This window comes from Mytilus galloprovincialis, chromosome 9 (assembly GCF_965363235.1).
Source record: "Mytilus galloprovincialis chromosome 9, xbMytGall1.hap1.1, whole genome shotgun sequence".
Lineage (NCBI taxonomy): Eukaryota > Metazoa > Mollusca > Bivalvia > Mytilida > Mytilidae > Mytilus > Mytilus galloprovincialis.
Window position 1 is genome coordinate 79,222,942 of NC_134846.1, and position 20,350 is coordinate 79,243,291.

Here is a 20,350-nt window from a genome sequence, read left to right on the forward strand (position 1 = left end):
CTAAAAATGTTCAATATTCCAAGTTCCATACGACATATGTAGGACGCTAAAGTGCGATGGTCACGCTAAAGTGCGATGGTCTACGCTAAAGTGTGATGCCTCCATACGCTAAAGTACGATGGTCTGCGAAAGTATAAAGACGTAAGAAAAGTTGTAGGATTATGACATTAACAGTTGTTTATACAAACCAAAAAATGAACTAAGGACATGCTTTTCAACTGAATATGCCGGAAAACAAATTAAAAATATTTGATTGACATCTTTTAATCTAAATGGCCATATCTTAATTTCAGACCTAACCGTGAATGTGTCGGCTGACTCAAATATGTTTTTATCGGGTGCTAGAAGAACACCAATGAGAGAACTGTCCACAAGACACCAAAATGACATCACATTTGCAGAGCTCTTGGGATTATATTGGTGTCTCGGGTTGATACGGATGCGATATTGAAAACGTCACCATCGTACTTTAGCGTAAACCATCGCACTTTAGCGTGACAATCGCACTTTAGAGTACCATCGCACTCTAGAGTCCTAGATATATATATATCCTGTAACTTTGGATTTTAAACCAATAAAATACCCGTTTTTATCCGGCTTCTCTTACCACAAAAAGCATCACTCTTAAGTTGTAAATTTTTACAGAACTTTATTCCAACCTTTACCAAGAATCCTCATGGTCTTCCCGGCCTCGGGTAGACCGAAATTAATACTGCAATAGAATATCCACTAAGCCAGCAAAAAGACATTCCGTTACAAAGCAATAAATAAAGCAATAAATACAAGTGTATTGATATGAATAAAACCACATTTATATATGCCTGTTAGGGACATCGATGGCCGATGGTTTAACTTGAGAAGGTGTGCTCGACTTCAATCTTAATTGAAAAGGATTCTCAGTCAGCGGCAGTTTCCTGCCAAAAGACTGTGCTTCTCTCCTGGAACTCCGACTTCCTCCACCAATAAAAACTGACCGCCACGAAATAGCACAATAGTGTTGAAATTGGCGTTAAACACCAATCAGTCAATCGAGCATTTGCACGCTCAACAAGGCAATGTATAAAAAGGTACTACGGAATACATGGGAAATAAATCTCTTAGATTTTCCACGACATGTTGCATTTACAATTTGGCCTTCGTATGCAGATTGTGATGAGCAGCCTCCATATCTTATTTTGTTTAGAATGGTTCCAAGTTTCATGCTTTTAACGCAAAGTGCACAATTATTCACCTATCTACTGGACTAGTAGATTAGTTCTGTGTATTCCCGGGAACTAATGATTCAAAATATGTAAACTGCATGATTAACAAACTTTTTTAAGGTATAATTGTAAATATATATGCCAAACGAAATTATAATAATATAACGCTATTTCTACAGAATTTAGATTTGATTTTGTTAATATATTGAGTGTGCATGTAATATTTGATACGGGACATTGTTTACTATAGTAGCTAACATTTTGTATCAGCTGGTCCTGGTCAGTGATTATAGTAAAAAAAAAGTCAAGATCTAATTGGCTACAATCAACTAAATGTCTTACAATGTTCTGAGAATATAAATAAAATTTATTTTCATTTGTTACACATATTCAACATAAATTTACAACTTTTTATTCACCACCATCGTTGAATTCAATATCTTCTTCAGTTTATTTTTGAAATGGAAGTATCATACTCGTCTGTTTATCCTACATCTACGTAATAACATTTCATTTACAATGTTCATTTCTTGAGTATTTTGTCTATTGTATCCGTTTCATGTTTGAATTCTTTAATAGTGAGTGCGTCAAAGAAAGATGCTGGTGTCTTTTTGACTTTATTCTGGGCTCGTTTGATTCTTCCACCTTGATTTATGCCTTTTGGTAAAGGCTGCCTCTGTGTAATTTTGTTGTATAGCCCAGCAAACGCTGGTCCTTTCTCTCGATTGCGGGCATATAAATTTCCCTTCATTTTAGACAGAAGAGATCCACCGAAATAAAGTGTTCTTAATTCATCTATACGTTTCATTTGTTCTGGATCATTGTCCACGTTGAGTTCTGAGAATGGCAGGCAACGATACACTGCAATCTATTAAAGCAGAAAAAGAGACATGATAAACTTCAATATGGCAATAGTGCATTGCTAAGGGGTGTCGATACACAGTTACTTTTTAGTATTGTGATTTAGATATATTGTTGTGTTTTAGTATACAAGTTGCTGATATCTTTGCAAATCACAAATACGTTGAAATAACAGAAATTACATAGAGGAAAATCGGTTATGACAACTTTGCTTCAGAAGTTGACAGATCAAATTGCAAAATCTTTGGACAGTAACCTTCGAATTGATAGTTAATAGCAAAGTTATTTCTAGTATATTTGTGTTCATATTATACAGTAAAACGTGAAAATGATTGAAATTAATAGCAAAAAAAGAATTGGAAGGAAAAAAAGCTAAAGACTAAAAAAAACCTGTCCCCGTGTGGCTTTATTTTGGACAAAGTTCATGTATATTGTTAGTTATCATATTGTTATGTTTCTCATGTTTTCTAAAACGATGACCATGTATAAATTTTAAATTTCAAGATGAACCATTAGTAAAATCAAACATAATTTACCCTGCTATACTGTTTACAGAACTAACAGAGATCGGTTCAGACACTCGGGATAAAGGGCAGTCAGGTATTGATAACTTCAAGGATAAAAAATAGTTCTACAACCACTATGTATATCCAACTTATCATTAAGATGATGTTTCTCTCGTTTCTCGTTTTTATATGGATTAGTCCGTTGGTTTTCCCGTTTGAATGGTTTTACACTAGTAATTTTTGGGGCCCTTTATACTTTGCTGTTCGGTGTGAGCCAAGGCTTCGTGTTGAAGGCCGTACCTTGACCTGTAATGGTTTACTTTTATAACTTGTTATTTGGATGTAGAGTTGTCTGATTGCCACTCATACCACATCTTCCTATATCTATATATCATATATCTAGTATTTTCATGAGTTTGACCACGCGTGCAAATCACTGTCAAATGTTTAATACTCACCGATGAATTGATTTCCACAAACTTGTCCATTTTAGGAGGCATCTTGTGTCTCATTGTCTTTTTGTATGATTTCCCCAGAATGTCACTGCAAACACCGCCTGTTGGTTTGGGTTTTTGACGACTAGCTGGGATTGACCTTGCAGTTTCCGGGCCATCACCGTCATCACATGGTGGTTTCGTTTCGAATTTTTCTTCTTGTAGTTTTTTTTCAATCTCCACTTCTTCTGCTTTATCGCGGATAATTTTCTTTGCCCCATCGAGTGCTTGCTGCCATAGTCTTGAACGTCCTCCGTTTAATACCTTTAAAGTACTTGCCGAACCTGATCGACGCAAATCAGATGGAATACGGACTTTTGTTGTAGGCATCTGTTTTATTAAATTCGGAATAGATTCCCATGTTTCACCAAACGTACCTATATAAAGTCCATTAAGAGTCCAAAGTCGAATGGCACAATCGCTACTTGCAGTAATTAGAAGTTTTTCGCCTTCAACATATTCCATTTTGTTGATAATTTTTGTGTGTGCCCGATATGAGTTTACTAGTAAGGGCCATTTTAGTGTTATCTTTGGCAAGGAAGATGCTGGTGGTGGTCTATTGTTAATGTTTGATGGCATTTTGTTTGATGAGATAAGGATTTCCGGTGGCTGTTCATAACAATATGAAAATTTAACAAATGTGAACGTATCATTAAGATACTTCCATCGCTTTGTCCTACATGCCTTGGTAAGCACTTTCTTTGTGCAATATTCTGACAAATCCCACATTTTAACATATCCACAGCTATCTGCTGTGAATAACAGTTTATTTTTTTCGTCAGTACACATTGTATGTACACCTTCTCCTACTTTGTGTGCAGCATTGAATTGACCTAAAAGGCCTCCTTGGTGGTAAATTGACCACGCACGAACCCATCCTTCTGCTCCACTCGTAATTAAGATGGCAGTTTCCTCGCTTTCTCTATCACGCGATTCTAAAAATAAGATACATTCAATAGACGACTCATACATTTTACAAAGTTCATCATAATCTTCTCGTCTACTCGCGGCTCGACTCGGAGGTTTCTGATTTGTCCCATCTACTGGTGAATCCTCTTGGTTCCTATACAATGGGAGTAACGGATGTTCTACTGGTGTATCATCTAAGCGACCGATTTTCTGTGACCATTTGTTTTCTTTCATTAAGACGTTTCCTTTAACTCTGTTTAAAATGTCTATGTTTTTATGTAAAAAACTCGCTTTTCTTACTCTCTTTTTCAGCATTTCTTCTGAAGCAAGATTCTCAAATATGTTAAATGAAAAACCTAATTCACTTGATTTAGCTTCCGAGTTTCCACTTTGGCTTGTGTCTGGTCTGCCATCTTTGTTCTTGTTTTTTGTATCTCCAATCGGTTTTATACTCTTTCCTGCATTTAAAGTACAGTAAACGTGTCCAGTGTCCCGTGACCACACAACAACATCTCCATCGTAAGCACCAGTTGCGATGATATTTGGACTTAAATAAGACATACACAGGATATCTTCGTTGTGTTTCTGCCTCCAATCCTTTCGATGCTCCTCTCCTCTACCATCAATGAAAATATGCATCCTCCTTGACCATCCAGTGGCAAATATTCGATGATTGATACTAACTATCCCTGTTATTTCTACTCCATCCGGAGTGTTGAATGTCTGCAAGCAACTTCCGTTATTAAAATTCCACACTTTTATACTACCGTCCATTGCCCCAGTGATAACACGTCTCAGTGGACCATCAAATGCCATTGATGTTATTTCTACTGGTACTATGATGCCCTTCTCTTCACGGACATGTGCATTGGCAGCATGTATAACTTTTTCTCCAGTATACAGGTCCCAAACACTGATCACAGAATCCTGACAAGCACTAACTACGAATTTGAAGAGCTTATTGTATAGAACACAGACAACTGGTTTGGTATGAGACTCGATATCTGCAGCCCTTTCCTCTTCATTAGATTTCTGAAGCACGGCAAGATGATTTGTAGCTATGATTAATGTCTGTAACACTGGGTTAAAGTAAACCGCTGATAATGGAACTTTCCCAAGTTTGACCACTCTACCACTAACATGCTGAAGACATGATTGGTCTTTCATGTCGTATACTCGTATAGTACGTCTTTTGTCTATACCAATGATCTGGCTCTTTCGGGAGTTAATTACAACTTGATTAATTGGTTTAGTGTATCCTTTCAACACATACATAGACTTTGCATTAACTTTGGGATTCCATGCTCGGATACAGTAATCCATACCACCAGTAACAATGATGTTATTTCCTGGACAGTAATCAAAACACAGGATTCCCTTATTGATCTTAATCACTGAGTTCGTCTTTTTCTTTCCGATTTCGTACACGCAAAGTGAGTTTTCAGAAGCTTGACTGCAAGATATGAAGGCGGTTAATTCTGGAATATACCTTAAACGCAACACCCAATCACTATGTACTCGGTTAAATCTATATCCCCTTGCACCTTTGTAGAAACCCCTAATAACTTCAGGCAAGCTAATTTTTTTAAATCCACCCTTTTTAACACCAAATGAACCAAACAGGCCTCCGCGAAGACATTGTTTGAATACAATTACACAAACGCTTCCCGATGTGTCTCCCCACAGGAGTTTTGCTTCATTCATATCATTTAAGTCTACCCAGTAATGCATACATGTTATGCAGTCATCTAGTCCTATGAGATGATATTTCTTTCTAAAATTGTTTCCCTGCAAATCAAAAACATTTATGTCACGATCTGTTGACGAAATTGCTACCATTCCTACATTGTAAATGCACGCCAAGTCGATCAACCATGGCTGTGTTGCTCTGTCTCCAATCTCCGATATAGTATTATAGCTTGTGATAAATTTCATATGCACGTTCCAAATTGACAAAATTCCCTCTTTGCTGATCGTAACATACCTACCATTTGCATGGTCTATATAACAACGACCGTCTCGTCTCCGCACGTTTGGGTAAAATAGAATCGAAACAATTACCTCTCGGTGACGACTCGGAATTTCTTTTGGTTCGTGCGGAAAAGGTATTTCTTTCATCATCTCTTTCATCAGTAATTTCCCTTGATATTCTAACAAATTATATGTTACATATTCCTCCCAATCAACTACTCCGTCACAGTTAGCATCAACCTTCATGAAGAGTAGCTCAATTTCATCATCTGTCATTTTGTTACCAAGAGTCTCTCTCATTGCTCTTTTAAACTCTTCTATGTTTAAACCGTCTTCAGCATCTCCAAATATGGACTGCAGTTGCGAATATCGAACTTCTGCTGCAATTTTGTCGGGATCGAATTCTTTGCTTTTCTTTACTCCTGATTTCCTTCTACTATTACTTACGTTCTCAGTATCAAGAGCCGAGATTGATTTGGTGGATTTTGTGAATTTAACATGGTTCTTAATTGGCGGCAAATTTACCGACGACATTGCGAATCGCCAGTGTATTATGAGTCGTCAAAAGTCTTTACGTGTTGATGTCTATACCATATAATTGCGGTCGTCGAATTCACGTTACCTCCATTATACCAGATTATATGTTGCTAAGGAAGTAATTCTGACGTTAAGACAATTACGTCAAAAACGTTGCTCTAACATACTGATAGTTCTGTGATTGCATCGCAGATTTTAAAGCATGTTTTGAGGCATATGTCGTCTTAATATATATATATGAGAAATTTTTAATCTGGATTGATAATTTATAAGGTATGCTTTCTGCCGGGGATATCACCTTTTTAACATAAGACAAGTTTACTGCGTTTATAATGCAGATAAAATGTGATTGTTATTAGACACGTTCATGAGTATATTGATAAGTGCATGTTGTTTTGCATCAATAACAATAAACAGCTGCGCCATGAGCGCACGATACGCCCGTTGCGTTTTCAAAGAAGAAAGTTCAACAACTTCTCAATGTCATCAGAATTTATATAAAAAAAATAAATAAAGGGAGGTTATCTTAATAGATATGAGGCCCCTCATGGGGGGGGGGGGGGGGGTCCTAGTAATCACATAATCACCATTTTTTTGCCAATATAATCACATAATCATTAAATATTTGCTTATCTTTAGTAATCAAATAATCATAAACTAAAAATACAGTCCTAGGTAATCAAATAATCCTGAAATATTTGGCTTAATAATCAAATAATCATTAAAAAAACGGCCAAGTAATCACATAATCAAAAACCCCATGAGGGCCCTCAGATATGAATCAGTCGACAAAGATTAATGAAAACTGCTAATAGCATTTTTGAGTTATTGTCTGAAAACTAGAAATCCCCTTTTTTGTAATGAATAAAACCACGTAACTCAGAAACTTAGATCTAAAATTTATAAAAATCAAAAGAGAGCTCAAATCAATAGATATCAACAATTTACCAAAGTATCTTGCAACTTGCTTAAGTGTTTGTAATTAATAGTCCGAAACTGTAAAATCACACTTTTTTAATGAATAAAACCCCCATAAGTCGGAAACGTAAAATCTAAAATTTATAAAAAATCAAAAGGGAGGTTACACCAATAGATATTTTAAAACATTTCACCAAAGTTTAATGCAAATTGCTTAAAGTGTTTATGTTAATGTCAAACATGTTGACGACGGATGGACAGACGGCAACGGTTTACCATTAATGGGCGTATACAAACTTTTTACCCACTGATGCAATAAAAACTGTAGACATCAAGGAGCTGTCAATTTTGCATAAAATTCATACAATGCATGAGAGCATTTCGAATAGTTCCAAGAAAGAAAAAAGAAAAACGCATAAAAAGGTAACATCCTTCAAAGGCTAGAACTCCTGCAGAATTGTTTACTAACTTAGTCTTAAAATTCCCCAACACAAAATGGCTTAAAGTCATATAAAACGAGTGACCGGTGAAAAATAAATGTTATTCCAATTCTTGAACCAATGCATACAAACATCATAAACTTAGTCTTTTGTGTAAGATATTATATTTTTTTTTGGCACATCCATGCGTATTGCGATCACCGGATTTTTACGAGATGGGTCACACTGAGGTCACTTTGCATACGGAAAAAAATTCGGGGAATTGCTTCCTGGAAGGAAAAAATTAAAATAAAGTAAACGTCTTCTAGATATGAACAAATTAAAGAACTTTCTTCAGAAAAAAGTATATGTACATAAGTTTTATAATGAAAACTATCCATTGAGTTATAAAAAAAACATATGCATTTTTTTTTTAATTTGAAGTTTCTTACGACTTTAAAGTCAACGTTCAAGGACAATAACTTCTATAAGGGGATAGGGGGAATGTTTTTTTTTTGCCATTAGAGATCTTGTTTTGATGATCCTTTGTTTCTTAGTTTCCCTTCATCCACTAAAGTTTTCGCAAAATAACTGAAAATGGTTAATAATTATTATCCAGGGGCAATAACTCATACAATGATGAGTCAACTAACTCCAAAAGCTGACACCGACTGTTTGGCTTAGATGAGCTAAATGGCAATTTTGTTTAAACATGTATACACATACAGATTTTCAAAGCCAGAGTTTACAACAATTATAAATAAATCCCCGATTATTGACCAATAGTTATACGTTCTTAAGCACTGGATTATAAATTGTAAGCAGGGGTTGTGTTGGGGGCAGCCCCCTTGTGCCGAATAATTCTGTATAGTAAAATTGATGTTGAAAGTAAATATTTACAAGCAATTTAGTTTTGGTTCTTTCAAATCTGTCGGTCTGTTCCGCTAGCACTATATCAAATATTGGTTTAGTACGGAGAATGGATTCTGGTAGTAGGTGGGTAACAAACTTTCATAAACCGATCATTGTACTAAAATGAGAACCATTAGCAATAAAACACATCTTATTTACACCTAATTGGCCAAAGTTTAATTTGGTAACAATGTATCTCCATCATTTTAGTGATACTTGCAAATCTTTAGGCAGGATATTCTATATTTTTTTTTTTTTTTGTATACTTTCAAATACTTGTCTTGTTGACGGTTTCTAACAAAATAGTTATATGACGGGTGCCACATGTCGAGCAGGAACTGCTTACTCTTCAGAAGCACCCGAGATCACCCCTAGATTTTGGTGGGGTTCGTGTCGACTTTTTTTTAGTTTTCTGTTGTGTCATGTGTACTATTGTTTAACTGTTGCTGGAGGATGTCATGATTCGAGAACCAGATGCTACGCAGGGTGCAGCTTTATAAACCCTGGACAGTTGTGGCAAGTATGAACAAAACTTTCAAGCTCGATACAGCTCTGAATCTGGATTTATTAAAAAGTTGACACAGCAAAGGTTTCCGACAAAGGATGAATGTTGTCCAATGAACTTAAATGTATATTATTTTTTTTTTGCTTTTGAGCAATTCACTATGCTGTTGAATATTAATCCCCTCCAAAAAATATTTGAAGAAAAACGCTTTTTAATTTCTGAAATCTGAATTCAAACCTTCTACTTGTGGTACTATTTCATACCAATTGAAATACTTATATACTTGTTGTATTGATCATTCTGAAATTTTTTTTATAAAGATCTATTTACTAGTTATTGTCCGGAAACCAATGCCGACATCATACCATTCATTATACGATCCCAAATTTTTTTAGTGGTCGTATAAAAATGATGCAAGACAGAAACAATTCATTTGGTCTCATAATTGATGGAAGTATCCAAGTTTAATAGAGACAAAAATTGAACTTTGACCAATGCATCAGAAACCCATACAGCTGCTTGCAAATTACAACTCTAGGTGATGGCAGAAATATTTGCTACTGGACATTTTGACCGGGGACTCTTGAAATCTGTAAACCATAATTCAAACCCATCCTTTAGTAGTAAATCAATCTTTTTGACATGTCAAGACATGTTACAAAATCAACGAGAATTCATGCCACAACATATTTCCACTCAATCGTAATTCAGATTTGAAGTTCTCGTGGCTTACTTTAACAATCTGTAATTGTTCATTGGCATTTAATTACATCTGATTTCTATTTCAATTTTGAAAACAGTAACAAAGACGAGGCCATATCACATATTTGTTTAATCCTACTGCAGCATGCCAATCAGGCAAACTTGTAGAGATTTAAAGCAAAGAAGCCAAATGCAGCAACTAAATTATTCGACATCAATGGGGATTTGAAAACATCTTCGACAATTTTTTTCTTGGACGGACTTGAGAAAAACTTACATTATGTGTTGGGACAGATTTATACTAACTGCAACTTTTCAAGTTACAGTTTCAGTGACTGGTGTACATTGTCTCTCGATACATAATCTTGACACTATTTCGTTTGCTGCTATATATAATTTTTATAAATCAGACTTGCATACCTTGGTTACTTCGTCTTTTCTCAGCAATTCATAATGCTGTAGGTGTTTTTTTCTCTCAAATTGTTGAAGGCAAATGAGTAAAAAATGCAATAGGTGACTCCTCAACATTTGGTCTGATTTATAGTTGTCTCTGGTAATCACACCACATGCACATTGATAAACTGATATTTTTTCATTTGTTGGCGTTTAACATCCAGTAGTATATATTGCATACAAATGAGAACATATATAGTTATTATAGCAGCACAAAACGACTCACTAAAATTGAGAATGGAAATGAGGAATATGTCAAAGAGACAACAACCTGACCATAGAGCAGACAACAGACAAAGGCCACCAAAAAATATATAGTAACTAAAAAAGTTAGACGAGTAAACTTTTACACAAATGGACATGTACTATTACATCACAGATTTTTTATTCATTTGAAATGTCCCATTTCTAAGAAGCCTCTGTTTTTGCTACAGCATCTTTTTTCAATGGACCCTAAAAAAAGCAAAACATATATATTAGAAATGCAGGTATGCATGGTGGATACTTTTTAAACAAGAGTATCATCCTGTTTACAAGAGTAATGCAAATAAAACAACACTTAAATGTAATAAATATGTACGTTTATATAGTGATTTTGTAAAGTATTACCAAAATCATTATAGTGATCTGTAGTTTTGCATAGTTTGGTGTTTGTGAAAGCCCAACAATTGAATAGTTAATCTATCAGAAGGAAGGCAACATGGTTAAATCTTCATTAAATTCAGGATATCCTGGCAGGGATATCATCCACGTGTTTCATCATTTAGATTAACAGCTCTAAATTAACAAGGGTTATATTGCAACTCCCTACAACTTATTTTTACCCCTCTATTTATAGTCTTTACTACATGTTTCTCGTTTTTTTTAAAATATAGATTAGACCTTTGATTTTCCCATTTGAATGGTTTTTCACTAGTAATTTTGGGGCCCATCATAGCTTTTTGTTTGGTGTGAGCCAAGGCTCCGTGTTGATGACCGTACCTTGACCTATAATGGTTTACTTTTAAAAATTGTAATTTGGATGGAGAGTTGTCTCATAGGGACTCACACCACATCCTTATACAGTATATCTATTTAAATAATGATGCCTGAAAGTATACAAGTAAACCTACCATAAAGTTGTGTTTCTCCTTGAATGTCTGGAAACGTCCATGACCAAATTTACTGGCAGTGTCAATGAATTTCAGGTCAATCTTCTCCATTTGCTTCTTTTTGAATGATGCCAAGAGAGACTGTAAACAGAAACAAACATAAAATGTAAATTTATATACTATTGTAAAGCAACAATGTGCTTATGTTCCCAGATGGTATTTATTTTAATTGTATTTATTGCGAACCCAATTGAACCTTTCCATAGATTCACACTACTTGTCCATTTAAACTTTTGGCCGTTCTATTGTCCCATCTAACAAATACAACAGGTATTGTTCTCTGTATAGTTTAAAATTGACATGTATTTCAAGAATCAATCATCAGAAGGAAGGCAACATGGGTGAAATCTTCATCAAATTCAGAGTATCCTGGCAGGGATACTTTCCATGTGTTTCATCATTGATCGATTCTCAAATTTAACAAAAATAATTAACTGTATAGAAAACATTTATAGTGTTATAATAATAACACATACTTGTTTTATTCTTTATTGACAGCAATTTATTTTTATCATAATGATGTTGAAGTTTAAATAAAATGTACCTTTCTAAGTGTGACAACTCTCTTCTTGGGTCCAACACAACATCCCTTAACCATGACAAAGTCGTTTGATACTTCTCCATAATGAGGGAATCCTCCCATTGGAGTAATTGGCTTCTCATCAGCATCATATTCAGTAGAACCATTGCTTGTGATAAGCTTGCCCTCCTTAGTATGGTATCCATCACCAAGACGATAGATCTTTTTGTTGATTTCAGTCCTGTGATGGTAACCCTTCTGTCCAGCTCTGGCCACAGTGAACTGGACACGACTTGGATGCCAAGCTCCAATACAGGCTACCTTACGTAGACCTTTGTGGGTCTTCCTTGGTAATTTCTTACAGTGCCATCTGGATGTTACACCTATTAACATAATACATTATATATATTAAACTGGAGGAAATGTTGGGAGTTGTCACAGAGAGCTTTACCAATACTTTTGATATTTTTGCATTTATCCTTTAAACACGAGTGGATCTTTCAGTAGTCACAAGACAGATCTAACAGAAACTCAATCTAAGAATACAGATGTTACAGATGTTATATAAAATATGAAAAAATTCTTCATGATTTGAACTGATGTAATAAACAGTCTCTTTAAAAGAAAGATACTGTACCAGTCTGCACTGTTAGCCACTAGTATTATGCCCCAGACTAATAATTATTGATTTGGACTAGGTGAAAATTAAAAAAATAAAAAAAAAATTTGTAGTCATATAGGGATACAAGCTGAAATATTTAGTTTCTGTACTAGTGGATTTTAAAACTTTTTTGACACAGAATGTTATTCAACACCTTTCTTTTGTTTACAATCTTACCTTTTACTCCTTTACCCTTGGTTACACCAATGATATCAATGTTTTCATCCTGGGCAAACACATTCTTTACTGGGATGCTCTTTTCAAAGTATTCTCTAGCCCAGTCTACTTTCTGGGAGATGGTGCCACCATTAACTTGGATCTCCATAATGTGGGCTTTCTTTTGACGTTTCTTCATCAACTTGGTCTGCAATAAAGACAATGTTCAGTACTATATTATATAAGCTAAACACCACAACGTAAATCATGCCACCAGAAATAGAAAGAATGATCTTTTCATTTAGGGTTGAACAATATTTTGATGTTTAAGCTATGCTGTATTAGATTCAAACACTAGAATGGGCCTATCTGGTAATAACACATCATTTAGATTTTTTTCTCTCACTGTAATTGTTTTCATTTCTGTATTTTTGGATGATTTTTTTTATTATGTCTCGAGTGTTGTCATGTAACATATGTCGTTTTGAACGTGCAGTTTTGGTTTGACTGCACCAGATATTTAAACCAGACCTCTTGCACTCAAAGTCAGCTCGCTACCACAAATTAAGATTACTGTGGTGTTTCTTTAAAGACGTACAGTGGAGTCCCCAGTGTCCAGCGGCCGATGATGCAGCCCATTAGCGGTTTTCATCAAATAAAATTATTCTTGTTATTGTTTTAGCCTTCTGAAGGGATAAAAAAAGAATAAAATTTATATAAGTTCAAGAGTTAATAATTACTCCAATCCCTCGATTTACAATATTTGGCCAAATTCCATTAAAATAATTACATCATCAGATAGAAATAACCTTTGCTCTGCATCCTTGGCAGTGTGCTTGGTTATCGTTCAGCCAAATTTTTAGTAGAAAATCTTTCCTTTATTCAAAGTAAGATATTTTTGGAAGGCATGCACCATATCACCAGATATTTGAGGAACTCTCAGAACAGGGGTTCCCATAATTTTGGACATACATTACACAAAATCTTGAAGGTGAAACCATACAAACAGAAGATTTTATGAAATAAAAGTATTATCCAATTGTTGGTTTTATTAGTTGAACGAAATGAAATCACAAGTCTTAGGTGTGTGGATACACTCGACTGCACTGTATCTACATTTTGCATCGAAATAATTGCCTTACCTGAGTATGTGCAAGGACTCTGATGACTCTACAGTACTTCTTCATCTTGTTGAAGTCGCGCTCTATCTCTTTCTTTCCAGCCTCATCCTGCCATTTCTTAGCAGACTTGGAGAATGCCTTCTTCTTTGATCGGTACCTTAAATAAATATGAACCGTTTCATCATGAAATTATGTTCATGAGCGGAAACGTCATTGTAACAAGCTCATTGGTTTAAAACCAAGAGGAGCTTCAAGTTGAGCCACTTTCCTAGTGATTGATAATGAGACACTGTCAATCTCTTGGCATCAATCACCTGTAAATATTGAAAAAGAAAAAGAGTGCACAAAATAAATTAGCAAATCAGTTCTATTCAATAAATGTAAAATTATATGTATATCAATCCTGAACTTTCAACAACCTTTAGACAGATATACTATATGTTAATCATCCAGTCTGTTCTACTTGTGTTTAGATTTTAGCTCATAGCTCTAATATTAATTATTATAAAGGCCCTCTCTGTATAATTATTCAAATTGGAAATTTTCAAAACTACATTCCCTGGTAACAATGATTTCTGTGGGAAACAAATTCCAAAATATGTCTTTCAATTGCTCTGGAATTTTTAAATAATCAAATTGTGAGAAATGAAAATCCATAGAGATCATGACAGAGATCACACACGTAGGCCCTGTGTTGTGCCAATAAATTTCCGTGAAGTATCATTTTTACAGCAATATATAAAGAACTTTTGTTCATACCAATTCTTGTAGAAACGTCTTTTGCACTCTTCACTAAGATGTTCAGCAAAGATGGTTTTAAATGCTCTTAAACCACTTGGAGTTTCAATATATCCAACGACACCTACAACCATCATGGGGGGTGCTTCCAAAATAGTTACAGCTTCTACGATCTCTTTCTTGTGAGATTCTATAAAATAAAATTGAAATGTCAGTTTGTATATATCAACTTTAAAATAACCACATGATTTATTAAATTTTATATTAATCAAAATAGTCTGAACGAGTAGTCCGAAGACCCAGTCTAGGAAAAATGTCATCCGACTTGTAGGCAGGAGCACTGGTGATTGCCCCATCAAACATCTTAAATCGTTTGAAAAATTGAAGCTGGCATTTTATTGAATCTTAGAGAATAAGTTACAAAATTGTCACGGACCTAGTTTCCATCAGTGAAATGTTTATACCATTTGAAAAGCTTGTATACTACCTTGATATTTGATCATATTGTCGGGTAAAAGTGTTATGAAAGGCACAGGAAATTAGAAACTATATAGATATGAATAGCAATGCGTTGCATTTAAAAAACCTTCCAGGAAGAACACTTATGGTACTAGATTTAATACATGTCCTTTACTACAAATGTAGTCTGATAATATTCTTTTATATCTATAATACTAAAATTATGAGGTCCAATTTGTCAGCCGTCATCACGTAAAAACGACGAATCAAAGAATTCAACTTTATATATAACTAATATAGTACAAAGGTGTAGATTAAAAATTACACCACTTCAGGCCCTTTTGTTTTCCACGTAATTAATATTGCCAATAATTAAGAAGTTCCGGGTCGAGTTCGATACCGATACCAATAGTATATTCACCTGTTACCTATTACCTTATCTGTACGTTCCGCATACGACAGGCGCACCACCAAACGGTGTATTCAGGATTAATATGCTATATACACGGGTCATAATCACAGGGTTGACACTACTAAATTGTCAAATTGTTACCTATTGTAGTATTTTAATCAGTAAGACTTTCTAAGATAACAATACGAATACTAAAAATCTGTGACTAAATATAAGGCGTATAGGTACAGTTTTCAATTTGTTAGCGGGCATGGCGTAAACAGCGAATCAAAGAATTCAACTTTATTTATAACTAATAAAGGACAATGCTGTTGATTAAAAAATACTCCATTCCAGGACCTTTTGCTTTCTAAATAATTAATATTACCAATAATTGATAAGTTCCAGTTCGACGGGTTCAAACAGAAAGATTTCATAGCAGAGAAAACTTTGTATCTTCAGTGTTCTCCCCAGGATTTTTGGATAGCGCTGTGGTAAGCACGTGATTTTCGACAATTCTCAGTAACTTTGTCGCGGCGCGTGGTTGGTTTGTAATTGATTTGTTATGTGTTTTTCTTATATAATGCTATTGATGTTTTCTCTTGTAATGATGTCCTCATCATGCTCATGGAAGTTACCCCTTTGTTTGCTAATGTTATTGTCTGGATATAGACATGATAGAAGAAAAGTCTTTTTGTCTCCATTGTAAATACATATAATCCTCATATCATCTGTCTATAAAACCCAAGGAGAAGTCTTTTCCATGGTGGGTCTATACCAGACTGCCTAGATGTGAAGATTTCTTATCACTAACAGGTGATGTTGCAGAACATGTAGGACCAACAATAAAGTCATTGTCAGCTTCTGTGAGAAAGTTTTCAAAGACAAGATTGGTATTTTTTACATTTACTTTTATTAACATTTCTAGCAAAGTACAACTTTTCAATAAAAATGAGTATAGTATTTCAAAGGAAGAAATGAAATTGCCCTTTTAATAATATTCAAATCTTATCAAAGACTTGCTTAAAAAAAAGGCTAAAATATTCCAATTATGAATATGAAAGAAATCCTTTAAAAATATTTTAAAGAGATTTTTTTATTTCAAAGGTGAATTACCAATCAAATACGTTATGTATGCCAATTGAAACAACTACCACCTTTAACGGTTTTGTTTGACAATTTTATAAACATTTGAATACATGCCACCAGATAAGTTTGCCAAGATTTGACAATACTTCTTTTAGGTCTTTCCCTCCCAAATTATCTCCCTTACTGGCTGACATAACTTCCTGTTTACACCTGTGTCTTTTTTTAGCATTAAATACTATTCCTTATCCAAGCCATCCTCTGTTTACATTAAATTTAAAGCAATATTAAATTAAGTTATATTGATGATTGGTTGACAAATATCGATATTTTATATATATTTACACGAAATTTTCGTTTTGTTTTATTCCCTTATCCATTTGAAAAAGAGCCATGTATGGTCAAGTAATCGTAAAATACGGGCTTATAATGAATCCCTTGATAACAGGGATGCTTCTTTCAAGCAATACAGGTTCGACAGTTCGGTTGTAAACGCAAAAAAAGTAATGATATAATCGTAGATGGTTCAAAAAATGGTCGAGACAACGTTGTCAGAGAAGGGGGTAAAACTTCCCTTATATAATTTGGAAATGAACTTTTCAGCACCCGAGACATGTATTATATGTCTCTGTTAGCACTGTCCATTCCTTTCATACGTTTCGGCATCTTTATAAAGCAAAAAAATGTAGCAGTGTTCTGTTAACCTTACGACGTTTAACTTGGCTTCACCCAAGCTGGACATCGAGAAAGTGAATTTCTCAAGTCTAGTATCAGCTTGGGGTTTGCTTTTCTAATCATATCCTCTTAATTGTTTTCAAAGGGTAAAATTCATTACTGTAGAATTGCTGATTAAACAGGTATTAGTTCGATTGGGTGATAATTAATACTTCAAAGACTAGCTCATTGAAGCCAATTTGATCGTTGTTAAAATCAGTGTTTGTTCAAAGTTCGTTAAACAAGTTTGTGAATGTCGTTGGGAAATGCGGTCAATTTATTTCTTCTCATTTCATTCATATATGCCTCTATATATTCATTAAATAGATGTCAATGTTGAAATCTTTGTTTATTTTGATCCCTCAACGACGCCATTTTGTAAAATTTATTAGACTGGTCCCGCGGAGTTACTTTAATACAAAGGAAATAATTCTTTCAAAAATCGTTAACCAGTCAATCACGTGATCCGAAAAGAAAAATAAGCGGGAAATTTTAAAAAATACGAAAAAAAATATAGCGACGCGGTTGAACGGGATAGCGACGCGGTCAGTGCAATAGGACAGCGGGAAATTGAAATAGCGCTGAAAATCGCGGCGCTAAAACGGCCTGGGGAGAACACTGATCTTATAATCGGCACGACTTTATCCGATGACAATACTAATACTAAAATAAGGCTTGCGCATAGTTATATACTTTAATTCAGTTGCGGACCCGCGATATCACGGGTGTGTTCTAGTTAACTATAAAATAACTTTAAAAACAACATACTGGATCCTGGTCTATCAACTTCTCTGACAATATGGGACATTCCAGCCTTGTATCCAATAAATGCTGTGAGATGAACTGGCTTGTTCTTGTCATCATTGGGAAATGACTTTACTTTTCCACGGTGGCGTTTGGCCCTCTTCTTGGGGAGGAAGCCTTTGGAACCGTGCCGAGGAGCCGAGAATTTTCTATGAGACTGAAAATATAAAAATAAAATATGAGGACTTTTTATAATTTGTTTACAATTTATTATATTCAGATATCAAAACACTTGTGTACATTCAATTTCTCTTTATTACTTATATATGACCAAATGTTTTTAAATTTTAGCGGTCATATAAAAATTAGTAAGTTCTGTTACACATGTTCAAGTCGCAATGCAGTTTTTGAAATTCACAGCAGATGGAGAAGTACTTGGCCAGCACTAAAGACAGCCAAATTAAAGAATTGACAATGTTCATGGAAACTGTCTACAGGAAGAGCTACAAAAACATGTAACAACTTTGCCTATGGACTTTATGAGCTGAGCAATATTCAAAACTGTAATCTCTCAAGACGAACATGTACACAAGTTGTGGAGCGATGGCAGTTTTTGAGTCCTTTAATATGCTCTGTAATACACCTTATCGCTATTTGTCTGCCATTACTGGATATCACACAGCCTCCCATAAAATTTCAACATCATAAAACAAAATGATATCTGATGCAACAATGGAAAAGTGATTGTTGAATGTCAAAAGTCAGCTGGGATTAGCAATATGGTGTATGGTCTTTTCTCAGTCTGTCATCTTTGCTTTTTCTATTGGTGCAAATCAAGCAGAAATATCAGCATTTCTGTGAATAATTTTAGTTTGGCGAGTTGTCTGGAATTAAAACTTTTTCATTAAATAAGGAGAGTTGGTTAACGAGAATGGGGCAATTTATCTTGTCTTGCTTTAAGGATTATGTACCCTTGTGTTGATTCAATGTTAAACATATGGAAATTTTATAGAAAATCCACAGCCTTCATCCTTGTAATCTCAAATTTAGCAATTTGATGACTGATATAGGATTATTCCATGCAGTGCTAGCATTGATTTCCTTATAACAAGTTTATTAATGTAGTTATTGGTTAAAACAAACAAAAATATGGACCAAATCAAGTACACCTTTTAGTGACTCAGCACGAGGTATTTTGGAATTTACAGGTTGGTTAGAACTTTTTGTAAAAAATAGATACTAGCACATCATAGAAGCAAGTGAGTAATCTGTTTTAAATTTTATAACAAAAATCTCTGTAATAAAGGCTGTGGATTTTCTATAAAAATCTTGGGTTTATTTGCCACAAAGTACTCTTTTTCTATTTAATGCAATGAAACAGTAAAAAATAATGCTTTGCATCAAGTTTCCCCTCGGTATATGTACAAAATGACCCATCTCTATTATTAATTATATCTATAGTTTTGATACAATTGAAGTTTGAAAATTTCGTACAAAAATGGCTACAGAAGGGGCCATAAACCTTAAAGAACCAAGGGATCGGGTTTATTTTCTACGAACAAATTGGTAAAATTAATAACATAACACTCTAAGTAAAAACTGTACTTGGTATTCGATTTTAAAGATATACTTATAACCAAAGAAGGACATAAGTGAAGTTGCAACTTCTTCGGCAAATGGTCAGTTTTCAGACTTCCGCGCGAGGACAGTTTTAAATATAAAATATGTCTCAAACTTAATTCAAAACTAAGTGACATGTAATTAAATGTTTAATTTTGCAAATAAGGCTATAAAATTGTCATTTATATCGTTGAAAATGAACGGATTTTAACGGATAGAAATTACACGTTACCATCGTCTGAATTCGGCATGCAAAAAGAAAGATTAGGCGTACGGCAACTTCCGCTTTCCCACAGACGAGGTACAATAAGGAAATATAAATCATCAAACTTTCAATAAAGAATATTTGAATTACATCAATGAAGATAAAAAAATCGACTTCAAGAAAAATTTTAAGTCATGACTGTATCTCCCTTTTCTAAAGTAATCAAAAAGAAACATATAAAAAAAATTTTCCGTAATTTACCCTTCAAGCCTACGGCCTCACCATTACGACAGCCAGCTAAAGGGCAACACTTATTAAACTAAATAATAATGTCTTATACGCTCGATTATAGCATTCAAACCCAAACTGTTTCTTTTCACTTGTTGATTTAATTA

The 20,350-nt window shown here is 34.5% G+C and overlaps 2 protein-coding genes across 2 annotated transcripts; both read right to left on the reverse strand.

The window, feature by feature from the left end:
- Positions 1–1,548: 1,548 nt before the first annotated feature.
- On the reverse strand, positions 1,549–6,602 carry LOC143046064 (WD repeat-containing protein on Y chromosome-like). The gene is made up of 2 exons (XM_076219041.1): positions 3,028–6,602; positions 1,549–2,070 (listed from the first exon to the last, which is right to left on the reverse strand). The coding sequence occupies exons 1-2, from the start codon at positions 6,475–6,477 to the stop codon at positions 1,726–1,728; spliced, it is 3,795 nt and encodes a 1,264-aa protein (XP_076075156.1). The 5' UTR covers positions 6,478–6,602; the 3' UTR covers positions 1,549–1,725.
- A 4,155-nt stretch (positions 6,603–10,757) lies between these two features.
- LOC143046065 (large ribosomal subunit protein uL3-like) lies at positions 10,758–20,061 on the reverse strand. The gene is made up of 8 exons (XM_076219042.1): positions 19,983–20,061; positions 18,155–18,347; positions 14,758–14,926; positions 14,020–14,155; positions 12,899–13,085; positions 12,085–12,443; positions 11,502–11,621; positions 10,758–10,842 (listed from the first exon to the last, which is right to left on the reverse strand). The coding sequence occupies exons 1-8, from the start codon at positions 19,983–19,985 to the stop codon at positions 10,798–10,800; spliced, it is 1,212 nt and encodes a 403-aa protein (XP_076075157.1). The 5' UTR covers positions 19,986–20,061; the 3' UTR covers positions 10,758–10,797.
- Between the last annotated feature and the right edge of the window lie 289 nt (positions 20,062–20,350).

Excerpts from the sequence above, each read along its gene's own strand:
- LOC143046064 (XM_076219041.1), bottom strand. The coding sequence starts at position 6,477 with ATGTCGTCGGTAAATTTGCCGCCAATTAAGAACCATGTTAAATTCACA. Across the intron at positions 2,071-3,027 it reads TTGTGGAAATCAATTCATCG|ATTGCAGTGTATCGTTGCCT; the intron begins GTGAGTATTAAA and ends CTGCTTTAATAG.
- LOC143046065 (XM_076219042.1), bottom strand. Across the intron at positions 13,086-14,019 it reads GAGTCCTTGCACATACTCAG|ACCAAGTTGATGAAGAAACG; the intron begins GTAAGGCAATTA and ends TCTTTATTGCAG. Across the intron at positions 12,444-12,898 it reads CAAGGGTAAAGGAGTAAAAG|GTGTAACATCCAGATGGCAC; the intron begins GTAAGATTGTAA and ends TTATGTTAATAG.